We start from the raw sequence: 16412 nt of genomic DNA, 5'->3' as shown, positions 1-16412 counted from the left end.
GATATAATATATAGTAAGGTGCCCCAGTTGTGCTCATTCATATTTGTGTTTTTATGTGAGCCCCATCTCTGTAGAGCGCCAGTCTCCAGCGACCTGCCTGACATCACGGGCTGCGACAGCTGTGTGTAAAAGATGACACTTAAATGGCAAATAGCATTGGATGCAACGTTGGTGGAAAATACCTTACAATGATCAAACTTGCACAAGACCTGCACAGGATCCGATGCGAATGCGAATGCAATAAATGAATAAATGAATAAATGAGATTGTGAAAACAGACGAGATGTTTATGCAAATTTTATTTCTTGGTATTTTGCCTGTAGTCGATAATCACGTGTTTGGAACTGAGCAGGTGGTCGCTTAGAAACATAACCTGCAGATAGTAAACAAAACTATGAGGGTAAGACATGTTCCTTTTTGGATGCTAGGTGGCGCTGTAGGGTAGTGTACCACCAAGCACTTTGGGAGACCTGGGTTCAAAAAGCTTACTCAAGTCATGGGAGAGAAGAAACAAAAAAAACACCACTGAGCATAAAGGCCCGCCTCGCTCTTTAGAAGGGCAGCAAAAGAGACATTTAATAAAGCTTGCTAATAAAACCTGTTGCTCAGTTTTTAACTCATTCACGACTAAGAGTCATGTGCCATTATTCATGAACTGCTCTCAGTGTCAGCCAATGAGGAGAGACCATGAAGCAAAAATTCCAAATAAGTAAATATCGAGCCCCGCCCATTTAAAAAATGGAACGCCCTTTATTTAAAGCTGCAGTAACATATATTATAGAACTGGAGTCAAGCAGACAAACGTTTCAGTGCTTCTTCAGAGGAGTCTATTATAGTGTCAGGGGGATCTGTTGAATTGATTTTTAAATAAGTATTATTCCATCCATACTATGACTACTACATACGCAGTAAAAGACTTCTTGTCAAAACGCTTGATTTGCCGTAATCTTTGTACAATCATAAAAAAAGTTTGCAAGCACATGGGATTTGAGGAGTTTGGGGCTGTGCAGTGTGCAGAGGGCCATTAGTGCTTTCTTCCCGGGAATTAGAATTGAAGTGTTTTCCCATTACCGACTAAGCATCCATACGGACACACACACGCCACAACTCCACGGAACAAATGACAGTAAAGGCCACTGTAACCGTTGTGAGCATGGCAAAGTGTAGCAAGGCATTGCTGTGCCTCGTAAGTCCTTTCTCATGAATGTATTGCAATTGACTCTATGTACCTGTCAAGGACAGTCTGTTGGTCTCTTGACTGGCATTAATATCCAGGTTTCATTACTGGTTTGATACCTGTGGATACCCGCAGGCTAAAGCAGGTACTAGCGAATACAATGGTTTTTATTACCTACACAAGCTAATATGCGAAGCTAGTAAGGATTCCCTTATTAGAATAAGGTTACACGTGGTCTTTTTCACAGACCTCGTTCAGCACTAATTTGCAGCGTTTCCCCTTAGCGTTATCAAATGCGGCTGGCTAATCCGCTTTATCTGCGATAATTAAGTCATTATCGGGTGATTAACTGTAATTAATTTAGTTAAAACCAGGGGTATGTCCATTTGGCTTAGTGCTATTCAGTTAAAAAAAATCTGTCCAGATAGTTTAATTGTGATTCCAAACGTAAAAATGAAACATGTTTAAACTAGTTTTAAACTACCTGTATTTTAAACTGAAGCCTGTTCCACACCTTTTCACTGCAATGCTTCTGCACGACTGTAAGCGCAGCCTAGCATCCTGTGAAGGGGGCAAAGGGGCAAGGGGGCAAGGGGGCAAGCGGGCAAGGGTGCTGCATTAATTCCCACTAGATAAACTCGAACACGCATCTTTCACCCCGCAACCTCGTTGACGGCTGCCACTCAAACACGATCAGAGACTCACGCTGTAACTAAACTGAGTGACTTGCAGCAGTGAGACTCCCGAGCAACCCGGGAGCGCCATTCGCGTCTGGGAATCCCGCAGCGGCCGGGCGTGTTTGCGTGCTCCCTATGCAGACCGGGCGTTACCCCGTTAGCAAAGCCCGGTTGTTTGGCAGGAGGGAGGGCAGTGGCCGCTCATTTTCTCGCCGCTGATTGCTCCTCTCTCACCCGGAGCGGGGCAGCTCCGCTCCCAGCGTGCACCGCTGAGTGGGTTTGCTTCACAAGAGCCAAGATGGCAGATTTCGAAGAGCAGATTACGGACGATGAGAAGGTAGGGGGCTCGTTTTTAATTTCGCAGTACCTACATACACAATAAACACATTAAAAAACAAAGACAGGCCAGTTCCCGGCCGCCACGGGCGTGGGCGTTACGCGATTGGTCTGTCCGGCGGTAGAAAAGGGCGCGACGCTGTTTCGAGCCCGCCTGCCCGCCCCGCATCCGTGCTACGCAAATTGCTGAGGCTGTATATTTATTCAAAGAATAAGACTGCACTTCTTAAAATGTGTTTAGCATTTTTTAACGCGTGCATGTATAATATATATATATTATAATTTCATTTAGTGAACCGCTTTTGTGAGTTTCTTACTGTGGTGTCCTTTAACCTTCCAGAAGCGTGCTGTCAACATTCAGTCTGAACGGCGTTGAGTTTCCTTCAAATTAATCTCCGTTGTAGCGCCACAGGAAGAATATATGATTGAATGTTATTTAGGCAGAAATGAGTTGGTTATTATTTCTATTAATATATTCAGTTTTAATGTGTGTCGACAGTAATAGCTGCATCGGGCCTGTTTCGTGTTTGTGTTGAGACTCGAGCTACTTCCTGTTTGCAAAGTATCCCCTCAGACAAAAAACTCTGAGCTAATAATAATAATAATAATAATAATAATAATAATAATGTAAAACTGTGGATGCGAAGGTTAGTGCATTTACTCTGTTTATCAGCCGGCGTTATTCGCTGCCCTCGGCCGGTATGATTTCAGTGCATTAACACGATTATGAGGTTGGGAATGTGGTTTGAAGCGCGGATCCGAGGCAGCTCTGCAGTAACTTCGGCTCCAGCGTCCTAACTCTTGCTTTCATTAACAGCAGTCTGGCGTGCTGGTGTCGTTTTGAACGATGCATGGCGAACCACGCTAACAGTTTGCGCCAGACTTTTGTATTCTGGTTTAATCGCAATGTGATTACAATAAAAAAAAATGCCATTAAAATAGATATTGTATCAGCAAGCTGGATACTGTTTAATTGCCTTTCAAGTTCAGGAAATGGCATTGGCTACACCTCTTTGGGGGGGTGGACGCAAAATACTATATTGCGCAACAATGTAAGAATTTGAAGAGGTGGGGGGTAACTAAATATGTTTTACACCGTGTTTCTTTAAAACACGGTGAAAAACATATTTACGTATAAACGTCTAGACAGCTGTGAGGCCAAATACAGCGGGGCTGTTGCTTGCAGTCGGAGAGTTTCGTTCTTGCTTGTCAGCTCAGTCTGCTTTGAAATCCAAATGCGGTCAGGGAGGCAAGGGTGCGGTAGGTTCCCTGCTCTGCTATTGCTGACACCGAGAGTGTCTGATTGCAAACTGTTAGCGGCAGGCTGCAGTCGGAGGGCTTGCACGAACAAGCAAGCGGACTGGCATCCTTTCCAGGGGTGTTATAGATACGCCGCTGTTTATTAATACCCTTCTGTAGCTACCTGACAAGGGGTGGGCGATGCGTGCGTAACTGTGCTTTCACACTTTGCCGTGCTTTATAGAAGGGTTATACTGGCCTTAAAGCAAGGTGTGCTGTAATTGTGTTCTGTGCAGCTCTCTTCTGTGGTTGTCCTGATGAATGTTAATACAAAACTACAGAATGTGTGTTCAGTTTTCTTGGAGTTGATGCTGATGATATTATTATTACTGTAGAATGTTTCTTTGCAATTTTCTGTACATCTTATTTTACTTAGTGTGGGGTTGCCTGTCAGTATAGAGATCTATTAAACAGTCCATAACATTACCAAACAAATTATTAGACTAAACGGAATTTTCATTGACGTTTATTTGCACACTCAAGATAAGTCAGAGATGCATTTTCTAATGCATGGTAACTATTATTCATTTGAAAGTATTAAACTGATTTAATGTAAAATACTTTCTTTAAACTGAGAATTGTGATTACATTTATAACTATAGCCTTATGACAGCCAATGGATTGTGAAAACGTTGATTCAGAAATGAAACAGCATGTGAAAACGTTGATCAGAAATTTTCCAATATAAATGTAGATGGCATTTTCTTTTTTTTTTTTTTGCCTACAAAATCATAAACTGAGTAACGGGGTTGCTATAAAGTAATTTATTCCAGGAAAGAAAGAAAAAAATAATTATTCATAAAGGTGTTACTGATATCAAAACATAGTCTGTCGCAACATCTTTGGTGCACCTGACCCTACAGGGCTTTTGCGATTCTTCGTCTTTCTTTACACTCAACACCTCCTGCCTTAGTCTTCCTGTGCACGGGGGACTGATCATAATCTTAGACTAAAAGCTAATGCACGGGTGGTACTTGGTGAAGACCTGACTGGTTGTGTGTGCAGGAGAAACACTCGGCTTCTTTAAAATCGTTGCAGGATGTGAAAAGTCGCAGGCGCTTTCTTATAGAGGTCAGAAAGGGGCTCCAAATTGTAGCAATTATTGCATAATAGTTCCTGATTTTAATAAGCTTAGCTAATGCAGAAAATAGCCCAGGTGTGACCGATTTAGCTGTATACTAAAGCCTGAAGCTTTATCCCAGCCCTGAATTATAACTGTAGATGCAAGAACACCAGATGACCATGCAGTAGCAGTATGCAATGAGACAGGCATTCATTTAAATCTGGGTGATTTCATAGCAGTGGAGGCAGCAGCAGTATGTGCTGTGATTTATAGTGAAGCTCAAGCCAAGGTGTCTCTTACACAGCTGCACATGACTCCTGCTACCCCTGGGCACAGGTTTGCAATGCTGGAATAAATACATCCATTTCACTTGCTCTACCCTGTGCCAGTCACTTCAATTATGGTTTTCTTTTTTGCTCCCTCAAGGTTCTTTTATTCCTGCAGTAGTCGTGTCTTGAAGCAGAAGCACAAGGGAGGCTTCCTGCATTCTGTCTGGGATACACCTTTTTACAGCGCTGTAAAACTGCTGCTGTTGAATCACTGTGTTGAAACTGCTGAATCCTGGAGGGTGGTGACCTGGCTCTTATCATGTTTCTTTTCTGGTGACCTCTCCCTTCCAATAACAGAACAGTATCACACTCCATGGAACTCGTTTCAATCCGCTAACTCTTTCAACAGTAACTTTTCCAGAAGTGTTTAACTGCTTGTCTTAACAGCGGAACAGAACACATTCATCTGTGAAGTAGAAGTTGTAAACCTGTAACTGAATTGAAGCACGATTCAGGTAAAGAAAGGCGTGGTTTCTGATGGAGACGTTTCACTCCCTGAACAACGCTTTATCCACCTGGCATCGGGACCTCCTGACGCCTGTTGACGTTGTCTGGGGTTGGACGCAGTGGAAGGCAAGTCATTCGTCTGTGGAGACGAATCTGCTCTGGCTTTCTGCAGATTCACTGTAATGAACGTGAGCAACATACAGAAGTAAACACACGAGTCTTAGTTAATAGTTCACACACAGTAGATCTCGTGTGATCATTTAGTGGTAATTGGAGCTAGTTAAGTTGTACTACAGATAGGCTTATAAGTAGGGGGTCTACTTAAATCGCGAAATCTGGAAATTGAAGGGTCACTGCGAAATTCACTTAGGGGCCAATGCATACCGGACAAATATGGAAAAGGGAAAAAAAAAAAAAGAAACCTTGTTTTAAATTAACTATTGCACAATGTAAGAGACTTAAACTAGCGCGACGCAAACTTTATGACGAGACGACATCCTTATCCCGAAAAAAAAATAAAAAAAATAAGGAAGCGACATTACAGCACGTAATCGTGATTACCGTTTTTTGTTTTTAGGAATCTTTGCTCCTTAAATATTTGTTATATGAGGTTTCGGCAGTTAACGTTCTTGTTTACTGTTCAGATGACAACAATGTTTTAATCAGCCTATCAGTGCGTCTGTACTGGCTTTTCTGTGACCTGCACTGTACAGCAGGGGGTGGGACAAAATCAGTGCTGCATTGTTTTGATTTAAGTTGCTAAAATCTAGTTTTCAGCATTGGAGGTATAATGCCAGATATGGATGACAAAGCGAAGAGTGTTAAGTATATTTTGGCTGATCGTGTCAAGATATTTCCCAAAGAAACTGTACATGCAGATGGAGGTAATTGTTTTGCACATCTTGTAATGTGTCTTTGGAGAAAATACGATCGATCGCTATTTAGCTTCAGAATCATACATTAAACGAAAGGGATGTCTCGACGACTTTGTCTTGCATTTTCGTTGTCGAAAGTCTTTTGTTTGACCTTTCTCAGCCGCGTCTGTTTTTCATCAGGACAGCCAAAAAGGTTCAATTTAGACACACGCAGACAAAAAGTATTCCTGTCGGTTGTTGCCAAGTTAAATCCGCACTACAGGTCTGATCCAGCACAGCCACCTCGCTTCAAACAACCTGCTGTGCTTGCTTTTTAAACGCAGTTAGAATTTTAGACCCGAATAGGCACGTTTTCTTTGTTTTCACTCGGTACTAATAAAATGAATTTTTGGATGGGACAAATAACATGACAAACATGCTGCCTTTATTAAAGTATGCCAGATGCCCTTGGGTAGCCGAGTTTTGGGGCTGTTTCTAAGCGATTTCCACATCTGTAGAACTTGGCAAAGCTTTGCCTTACACTTCCAACCAACTCAGTGGATGCAGAAGGTGCAGTCTCAATGTATGGGCAAGTCCACACTAGACAGAGAATGTCAGCAGCAACTGCAGGGGGATGCTGCATGCATGCCTTTAACAAATGACAGCACTCTGTTTTAGTAAGGAAGCAAGTACTGCTATTGTTAGGCTTTTACGGTGGTCTGAAATATTGTCTGGGTTTATTTAATGTTTAAACAGGTTCGCAAATCCTAATTTTATAACATAACCTACCTGCGAAAAATACGTGAGTTTACTGCGGTTTAAGTAGACCTCCTTCTCATAAGGGATTTGTTTGCATTTATTTACTGTTTGTTTTGTTACACTGTACTGTGGTTTCACGTCTGTGTTTAAAGTTACACAGCAGATGAGTAGCTTAGGGTATAAACTGAACCTTTCCTTGCTAGTTGCTTTTGACATTTCTTCTGATCTAGGCAACTTGTAAAAAAATGTCCAGAATTCACTTTGAAGCTGTGGACGGCAGTGGTGTCGCACCACACCAGCGCTAGTAATTTTCCCTCGTTTAAACCCTGTGTTTTGCCCGGTTAAACATACACAGGTAAAACTAATTCCCGAAATGAAAAAGCAAGTCTGGTTGTCACACAGTGTGTGGATGCATTTGCACTGCTAGTCCCGTGCTTTTCTTTTAAGATTTTAAAACATTAGCAGTTTCTGTTAAGAAAAATAAATGGTGCACTCATTGCAAGTTGGAGCAAAGCCTTGGTAAACCTCATCCCTACAGAGAAGCAACTGCTGCTTTGCAAACGCGACGTGCTGAAGAGGTATTATATTGTGCCGTATGCACGGGTGCAACACCATTGGGTGGTTGCTGGGTTAAACTGTTCATGACTAGATACGGTAGTCCATGCAGTAGGGCTGCTATTTGCATTCAGAATATCCCTTTGTCTAATTGTTTTTGCACAGCATTTTCAGCAAGTTGCATACTTTGATTTCTGGTTTTGATAACTGTCACTGATAACTAAACAGCCTCCAATGGGGATAGCAATGCGCAGACTAACTGCAGATAGAGAGAATTAAGGGGTAATTCTATCATTCCAATTGGTCTAGGAAATAAAAAATAAGTTTTTGTTTTTTTTTTATGAATCCCCATCAGATCCCAGTATAAAATTACAGCTTTAAACATTTCCTGTCTTTTTCATTTTATTTTTAAATAGTTTTGATTCTCATTATCTTTCAAGTGTGGCATATTAGAGAGGGTGATATCATTTCCATATCAATATTAATTATAAGTAGGATTCAGTTATGAAATGAGTGCTTCTGTATTTATTATATATCAAGCATTAATAAGAACTTGATGCTTACCTACAGTGCTTGACAGATACAATCATAATGCATCCAAGTGGTTAATATTGTCCCATTCGTCATATTATCATATCACAGTTAACACTCAAGTTGTTTTCTTTCATAAAGCTGATACAAGACAGAAAACCAGTGAGAGTTTCTGTCAAACCCAAGCCAGTACTCTGTTTCAGATCAATGTGCAAAGTGAGCAAAAGGCAGATTGCAAAGTTAATACCTGTTTTGTTTGAAGGAATTCAAATCCTTTATGTGGGCTGGAAGTACAGTAAAAGGCTTCGCTGTCAGCGTGAGAGGAGGAGGAGGAGGAGGAGGAGGAGGAGGAGGAGGGCAGCAGTGTCTGCAGACTTGTCTAGCAAAGCATCCGTTATCCGTAGGGTTTAGAGACGTTTCATCTCTTAATTGAATTCCATTTAGCTGAAGAATTTCCAAACCATTTAAAGGATTGTGTAATACAATAATAAATCTGCAAACGTGAACGACATTCTTCTGAAATAAGCACCGGGTGAATTATGAACAACGGGCCACAAAAAAAACAAACCAAAATCCGAAACCTGTTTGAGTCGATGCCTTTTACCAGCTTCCTTACAGAGAACTTTATTCACTGAAGATTTAAAGCTCCTTCAGTGCTTCTGTACACTCTTAACAGAATCAGAACCACCTTCCCGCAAGGAGGCAGTGTGGTCCAGTGGTTAAAGTCCAGGGCTTGTAACCAGGTGGTCGCCAGTTCAAATCCCACCTCTGCCACTGACTGACTCACTGTGTGACCCTGAGCGAGTCACTTCACCTCCTTGTGCTCCGTCCTGCGGATGAGATGTTAAATCAGTGTCCTATTGTAAGTGATTCTGCATGTAATGCACAGTTCACAGCCTGCCTCTGTGAAGCGCTTTGGGATGGTGGTCCACTATGAAAGGTGCTGCATAAAAATAAAGATGATAGTGTTATAAAGGCCTATACCAAAGCCAGCTCAATGCAGTTTTTTTTTTTTTTTTTTTTGGAATAAACAAATTACTTTGATCAAAAATGACGTTGTTTCATGCCATTACAATGGTTTAATTCCTCTCGTGGTAGTCCGGCGTTCTCAGCTAGTTTAAATCCTAGTACTTCCTGAGCAGAGAAATCTCATGATAAGGTGATCTTTTAACTGGATTTTCTGGTAAGACCAGGTGGGTTCTGATGCAGAGAAACACTAATTCATTATTGGATACATGTAACTTGAAGAAACCACTCCGTACTATTGAAGATATTGTAGAAAGGGGAAATAAAATAGCATTTCTACAGGGGGGGGGGGCTTTCAAACCAGGGCCCATTAAAAAGAGATTGTTTGCTCTGAGTATTTAAATGTGTGAGCAAACAGGCATGTCAAAATGAATTGTGTGTGTGTAACCCTATAAACAGTATTGTAAATGGGCACTGTTGCACTGCAGTGTAAAGAATGCAGTCAGCTTACTTCTGACTGTCTTAAATGAATAAGGAAAACAAACAGTTTCTCTTTGACATCAAGTTCCAGCATCAATCCACCCGCCTTTCTTAAGTCCACGGAGGCAGCTCTAGTGAAAGCGTTCTTTGGTATTAGCAAGGTTTGCATCGCAGTTTGGTTGTATTCGGGTCAGGGTGCTTGGAGCACAACTTGAGAAGAGCGTGGGTCTGTCCCAGAACAGTTTTACATAACTGTAATTGATCGCAGCTGCTATCTGAAATGAGGCTTGCACGGGAACACCCTAGCCGTCTGCTACAGTCGAGTCTACCTAGTTTATAAAACCATCTGTTTGAAATTTTTATGGCTGTTGTGTTAAAAGCCTTTGGTGTTTTGAGCAGCACGGGAAGCTTGCACCGGTTCAGAAACGAGAAGTGGGGACTTCCGAGTGCAGTTCGTTGACTTAAAATGGTAAAAGTAGCTGACTCTGAGAGAGGCAGGAAGTGCTGCACTGCTCGGAATCGCCTTTTTCTCGGCAGTGCTTGTCGTGCAGGCTTTTTTTGGTTCAAGATTCCTAGCTGTGGATCCTAGAGTATATATAGTTCTCCATTAAAAGAGGATGCTGCTTTACAGTGCAGTACATTCACTTTCAGTTGCTCGCCTGGATATTCTTCAAAGCTAGTCATGCAACGTGCTGATCCTGCTAAAAGACGATTACGAAACTTTTGTTTCGTGGCTGATCCTACAGTTTCTATAGTTGAGACACGCAACTCCACTTTCCCTCTTTACGTGGGACCTGCTTTCCGCACTGATTGTGAGACTGAACTGGAATGTGTTGCGGCTGATTTATCCTGGCCATTTACACTTAAGAGAATTTTAAACAGGTTGATACTACTGTCAGCTTCAATTGGGCTGGGAGCAATATGCCATCGGAGCTAAACAAAATAGATTCTACCCCTTCTCGTAGCCTGTGGAAGACGGGAAAGGGGTGGGGGTCTATCTGGTATTTAAATCCAACATCAGAAATGCTGGGTGAATCGCACCGTTCTAGACGTCTTTCCATTGCCAAGCATAGTAAGACAAACTTTCCCTGAAAAATGGGTAACTGCTTTTACTGTTCATTTTGGATGCAGGACAGCACCTTGACTTCAGTAAGATGACCTCAACCTGATCCCCACACAGTCGGAGAGCAGTAGCCTGCCACAGGCTGCCTTTAGAGTCATGTGCAACCTGTGCTGAAGTGTCTTCGCTGGCAGGGTGGCAGTCGCACTGCCTGCTGATGTGTGCAGTACTGCCTGCTAAGAAAAGCACAGGCTAGGGTTCCTGCTATCTAGGGAATGGCATGGCTGAGGAATCTGCTGAGCAGGGTTTAGTTTCAACCCTTCCCTGCAACCCTTTCTTTAATGTTTAAACCACTGCAGGGTGCATGTGGTGACTATGTGCTGCACCTTGGTTTAGTGATCCAATTGTAAATGTTGTACCAGAGCTTTTTTCCCTGGTTCTCATGTCTTCGGTGAGCCAGTTCAGCACTGTGCTTTCTTGTCCCTCCTTTACTTGCTTCGCTGTTGCGTTTTGTGTTGTGCGTTGAACTCCGCTGCACGATTGTGTTGGAACTTGCGATGGACATGTGGTAGTAGAATCTGGGTCACATGAGTCACGGTGACCTACTTGAGTTTCTAAATATGTTTCAAAGTGAAAAATTGAGCACTATGGTTGGATAAAGGGTAAGACTGTGTTATAACACTGCAGATTGCAATTATAAACCTTCTGTGGAAACTGGCATTTACCATTTAAGCTGTCACACGTTTTTCATTTGAAAAAAGTCGCCTTGATTTAGTATTTCCTGTCATCTTTAATAAAAGAAAGGATTTTGTTTCCTGCTCCGTGCGCTCTTTAATGACATTCCTGCTTGTTGCTGCTGTTGGTTAGTTGTGAACATGTCAGTGGAATTGCTGTGTGTGTGTGTGTGTGTGCTGTGCTTCAGATATATTCGCAGTGTTTTAAATTCTGCTATTCTTTTGTACAGGTGCGCATAGCTGCCAATTTTGTCTCCTATGCGCCTCCAGGAGAGTTTAACGAAGTCTTCAATGGTATGTGACCCCTGTTACTCCTCATGAAAACATTTGGGTTTGAACCGTGGGGTGTGAACAAGATTCTTTTTGAAATCCCCCTGTGTTCAGTCACTTTGAGTTTCATTGCAAGTCTCGCTGTAAAAGGGAACACTATAGTGGATCTGTACCCCTCCCATAGCAGGGAGACTGCATATTAAAGTTAGTATGTCTCTGCGTGTCACACTTCTACATATCTAGACCACCAATTTGCATGGATATCTGATGTGAAAAAGCTTCAGAATGAGTGATTGAATCCTGAAATGTTCTTTTCAGATGTGCGGTTACTGCTCAACAATGACAATCTTCTCAGGGAAGGGGCGGCGCAGTGAGTATTTGTTGCTTTTATACCAGCAGGGAGGCTGTTACCCTTGCCTTTCTGCAGAGTTAACCCTCTTTTATAATGTAACTGAAATGGTGGGGCGGGGAGAGACGAACCCTACAGTGTGCATGCTTCAGATTGGGTCTGGGGGAAAAACAACTTGTTTCACCTCTGCTGAAGATGAAATGTCAATTTTTTTTTTTTTTTCATTGCAGCGCATTTGCCCGTTACAACATGGATCAGTTTACCCCTGTCAAGATCGAGGATCATGACGATCTGGTAAGTTGCACATGTCTAACAGTCGGAACGATATCAGAGAGAAATCGATACGCGCAGGCCAGCGTTTTATAGACAGGGTGTCATGCGTCAGTGCCGTGCATGGTCGGCAATGTCTTCTGCTGATTTTGGTTAAGTCTGGTGGCCACCTCCTGTTGACTGTCTGCCAATGTTCAGCTTTGAATTTCACACCTGAAGGAAATAGACAAGCAGATATTAACGACTATGCCTGTTATCCCTGACTTGCGGGACACCCCATGATTTTAGGATTTAGCTGTCTATGGAAATCCCCCCCCGAAACAAAATCCCTAAATCCACTGTAGAACTAATTTCTCCCCCCCCGAGACAGGTCCTGATTACAGAGCACGGGGATCTGGGCCATGGGAGGTTCTTTGACCCGAGGAACAAACTTTCATTCAAGTTCGACCAGTTGAGGAAAGAAGCCAGCGACCCCCAGCCCTATGAGGGGGAGGCGGCTCTCAGACCCTGGAGGGATGCCTGCGACAGCGCCCTGCGAGCGTACGTGAAGGATCACTATCCCAACGGAGGCTGCACTGTACGTACACCCACAATCCAGTCAACACGGGACGGGGCAATTCCTGTTTATCAATTGCAATTCCTTTTTAAAATCGTTTCCACTTCCTTCGAAGGGATTGTAATTGATCGCTTTAGAGACGTTAGTAATTACTGTGTAATTCAGCTGCTTTTCATTTGACGCCAATTTTAATGGATTTAACAGTGACTTCAGTGTAAGTAATTTGTTGTCAGTACAGTTAATTGCAGTGCTTATCAATGTTGGAATTGATTTATAAGAGAGTCGGACAAAAATGAACACTTTACTATGGAAGTTAGTCCTTCTTTAATGAAACTGCCATATAGTGTGTGTTTGGTCTACTGCCATGTTCTTATTATTGCATGTGCATTGTAACAGAAATGTAAAAGATTGCATTGCTTCCTTATAGGTTTATGGGAAAACCATTGATGGACAGCAAACCATTATTGCCTGTATCGAGAGCCACCAGTTTCAGCCCAAAAACTTTTGGTAAACTTTTTTTTCTTTTAACTATGTTCTTAATTACTTTGATCTGGTCTTTGTTCACAAAAACTTCTAAAGGTCTTTTTTTTGTGTTTTGTAAAACAGTGCTTTTGAAAAACTGGGATGAATTAATTATGAAGAGGGTTTTATAAAGAGATACATTTTAGTTAGAAAATGGCTTTTCCTGATTTCCAGTGTAATGCCCACAGTGACTGTGTACTGTGTCTGTTCCAGGAATGGCCGCTGGAGATCTGAGTGGAAATTCAACATCACCCAGTCTACTGCTCAGGTGGTGGGAGTCCTCAAGATTCAGGTGGGGAACCTCTTTTAAAAAAAGCAAACGAACCCTTGTGTAGAGTGGCGTGTATCGGGCACGGTGTGATTCTGCATGGTGAGAACTTACCGCCGCAGCGTTCTGTTGCGTGATGACTTTAGTGGCTGATGTTATACACAAGTGCTGCTTGCAGTAGCTGCATGTATTGTAACCCATGGGTCTGGAATACACAATGGTGTTTTAGACTGTGCAGTTGGGAAGTGTGCATGCTTCCCTTATCTCATTGGGGTTAAGTCTTTTTATAAAGTAGGCCATCGTTCTTATGCTTGCAGCAGTCCTGTTCTCTTGTATATGGGTATTTTTCCATGTGACTGGCTTATTTTTAGAGCAATCCAACATGTGTTTCATGTTGTGGAGATTTACATTTTGGATTTGCATGATTAATTCCTATCGAAGCCTGGGTGTAGTACAGAGCACTTCTGTTACTGTTGTGTGTTTTGAATTGGCAGGTGCAATTTTGAAACAGTCAGCCCTGTTGTGGTTTAACATCTGTCAGAGCTAAGCCTTGCTGTGTTCTTGTGTTTAGGTTCATTACTATGAAGATGGTAATGTCCAGCTGGTTAGCCATAAGGATGTACAGGAGTCCTTGACGATCTCTGTAAGTATATCCTGGCACACCATTGTGCTGGTACGTGCAAGAACTACCCATGAATTCTAGAATGTGATATTCACCTGGGCATTGATTGAAAGCCAAACCATGTTTGCAATGCAAGTGTTAGGACAGGGCTGCCACATACAGTAAACTGAACCTTTTGAAACAGTTGACTGGTGTGTTGCAAGTTTTTGTAAGGAAGTCTTAATCCTGTTTCCTTTCCACAGACGGAAGCTCAGACTGCAAAGCAGTTTGTTAAAGTTATTGACAGTGCAGAAAACGAGTACCAGGTAAGACCAAAGCTATTCCTGTTGGCTGGTCAGACCGTGAGATTTTATACTGTTCTTTGAATCTGATCATAGTCTTGTAAACCTGTCCTGGTGTTTTCTGCTTCTCTAATTCCCCACAAGCGAAGTATAAATATGATTAAACGCAAGCCTAAAGGGTGTGAAGTCAGGTTGGGTATTTCTGAAATGACCCATTTCCTGCATGCAATGACATTTTACATGTATAGGAAGTGTGGGAACAACCCTTATAATAATGTATTGACTGCTACCTTAATCATAAAGATTAATGATTGGCCAAAAGAATAGTACAACTCTTTATATATGGTCACCTGTGTCAAGTGACAGAAAAAAATCTTGAACAGGTGTTTTGACTCGGCTAATTTAACCATTGTTTGAATTCTCTTCTCTCCTGTACGGAGTTTCTTTGAGGCCATTGAAAAAAATTTAATATATTATTTATTTCAAGGCAGACGCCCTTATTCAGTGTGACTTACAGTTTTTACAAAGTATCACATTGCAAATCATCACATTATGAAAAATCACATTACAGATAAAAGCAGTTATAAAATACAAGAGTCAGAAGTAAATAGGAGCAAACTCAACAAAGAAGGAAAAATACGGTTAATAATTCCGTTTGAGAGCGATTTTGATGAAGAGCAATCTTAAAGCTCTCTGTGTCGATCACAAGATCATTTTCAGGATCTGTTACCATTCCTTTTTCCTGTAATCACAAGATCATTTATCACAGGATCTCGAAAGTGGAAGGGAGTTTTTTTTTTTTTTTGTTTATGGTCTGAACGAGTCAGTGTAGTTCTGCAACAGACACTTGTATGTTTTGGTTTAGAAGTCTTGAAAATTTGCCGTGTAATTTGTATAATGTTTTGTGGTTTTATTTTTGTGTAGAGATGAGATGTTGTAGGACAACCCTGGTCTCTCTTTTTCATTTTTTACTTTACCCCCCCCCAGACTGCCATCAGTGAGAACTACCAGACCATGTCAGACACCACGTTCAAAGCCTTACGCCGTCAACTGCCTGTCACTCGCACCAAGATAGACTGGAACAAGATCCTCAGCTACAAGATCGGCAAAGAGATGCAGAACGCTTAGTGCAGACAGAGCATGAGATTGCTGCTCTGACAAACGTGTGCAAAGAAAAAAAGAATCGAGGTGTGGTCTCACGAAATGTGTGCTCTGACTTGAAACGAAATCCAAGAATATTAGAATGGGTGGGGGTTGGGGGGGGGGAGTAGTAGGGGTTTGCGTTGGCCCCGCACATCGCCCCCAAGTGGAATAGCGTATTCCGACAACCTTAATCAAATAGCAAATTAGGTCGTGCGCGGCTGTAGCAATTGTTTAATTCGGTATGATCACTTGAAAAATCCCAACAACCACCGTGAGGGTTTAATGTAAGACTTTAGGGTTATGCACTCCCAAATTACATTTTATATACGTGTATAATATCTATAAAGATATAGATATATATATATATATATATATATATATATATATATATATATATATATATATTATATATATATATATCTCTATCTCTGTCCCTAGCTGTGAAAGCCCTAACACACAGGACTTGATATTGTTTCCCCTACTCGAATGGCACTCAAAGCAGTTAAACAAGGCAGAGATGAATTGCTTTTCCTAGTGCATGGGAGGCTCCACCCCTGGTATAGAAGTGGCTTTGCGGTATGCGCTCATGTATCAAAGCTGTGCTGTTCTTCAGTAAAAGTTTAAAACCTCGTTTCCCTCGTCATGTTACGTTCTTTTAAAAAGGCGGTTTGATTATGCAATTTTTTCGGATGGTTTTTCTTTGTGTTAACACAGCGTTCCTCCTAAGACTGCACCATGTTTACTGGGGGGGGGGGGGGGGGGTAACTTGCTGGGTAAATATCCAGTGTGAATGAGATTAATAGTGCTTCCTCTATACAGAAACACCTCCAGTGTGGTATGCAGCATTAACTACCCCCTCCTTGT

The 16412-nt window shown here is 41.9% G+C and overlaps 1 protein-coding gene across 2 annotated transcripts; it reads left to right on the top strand.

Moving 5' to 3' along the window:
* The first annotated feature begins 1928 nt into the window (after positions 1-1928).
* Positions 1929-15673, top strand: LOC121300103 (F-actin-capping protein subunit alpha-1). Of its 2 annotated transcripts, none has more exons than XM_041228505.1 (10): positions 1929-2191; positions 11498-11561; positions 11856-11907; positions 12117-12180; positions 12527-12733; positions 13140-13219; positions 13448-13526; positions 14074-14145; positions 14367-14429; positions 15393-15672. In XM_041228505.1, the coding sequence occupies exons 1-10, from the start codon at positions 2153-2155 to the stop codon at positions 15531-15533; spliced, it is 861 nt and encodes a 286-aa protein (XP_041084439.1). In that variant the 5' UTR covers positions 1929-2152; the 3' UTR covers positions 15534-15672. The 2 variants fall into 2 exon arrangements, with proteins under 2 accessions (XP_041084439.1, XP_041084438.1); XM_041228504.1 differs by lacking the exon at positions 1929-2191 and adding an exon at positions 5344-5454 and having other exon boundaries at positions 15393-15673.
* The last annotated feature ends 739 nt before the right edge of the window (positions 15674-16412 follow it).

This window comes from Polyodon spathula, chromosome 25 (assembly GCF_017654505.1).
Source record: "Polyodon spathula isolate WHYD16114869_AA chromosome 25, ASM1765450v1, whole genome shotgun sequence".
NCBI lineage: Eukaryota > Metazoa > Chordata > Actinopteri > Acipenseriformes > Polyodontidae > Polyodon > Polyodon spathula.
Note: the sequence above shows the minus strand (reverse complement) of the source record. Positions and strands in the feature narration are given on the sequence as shown.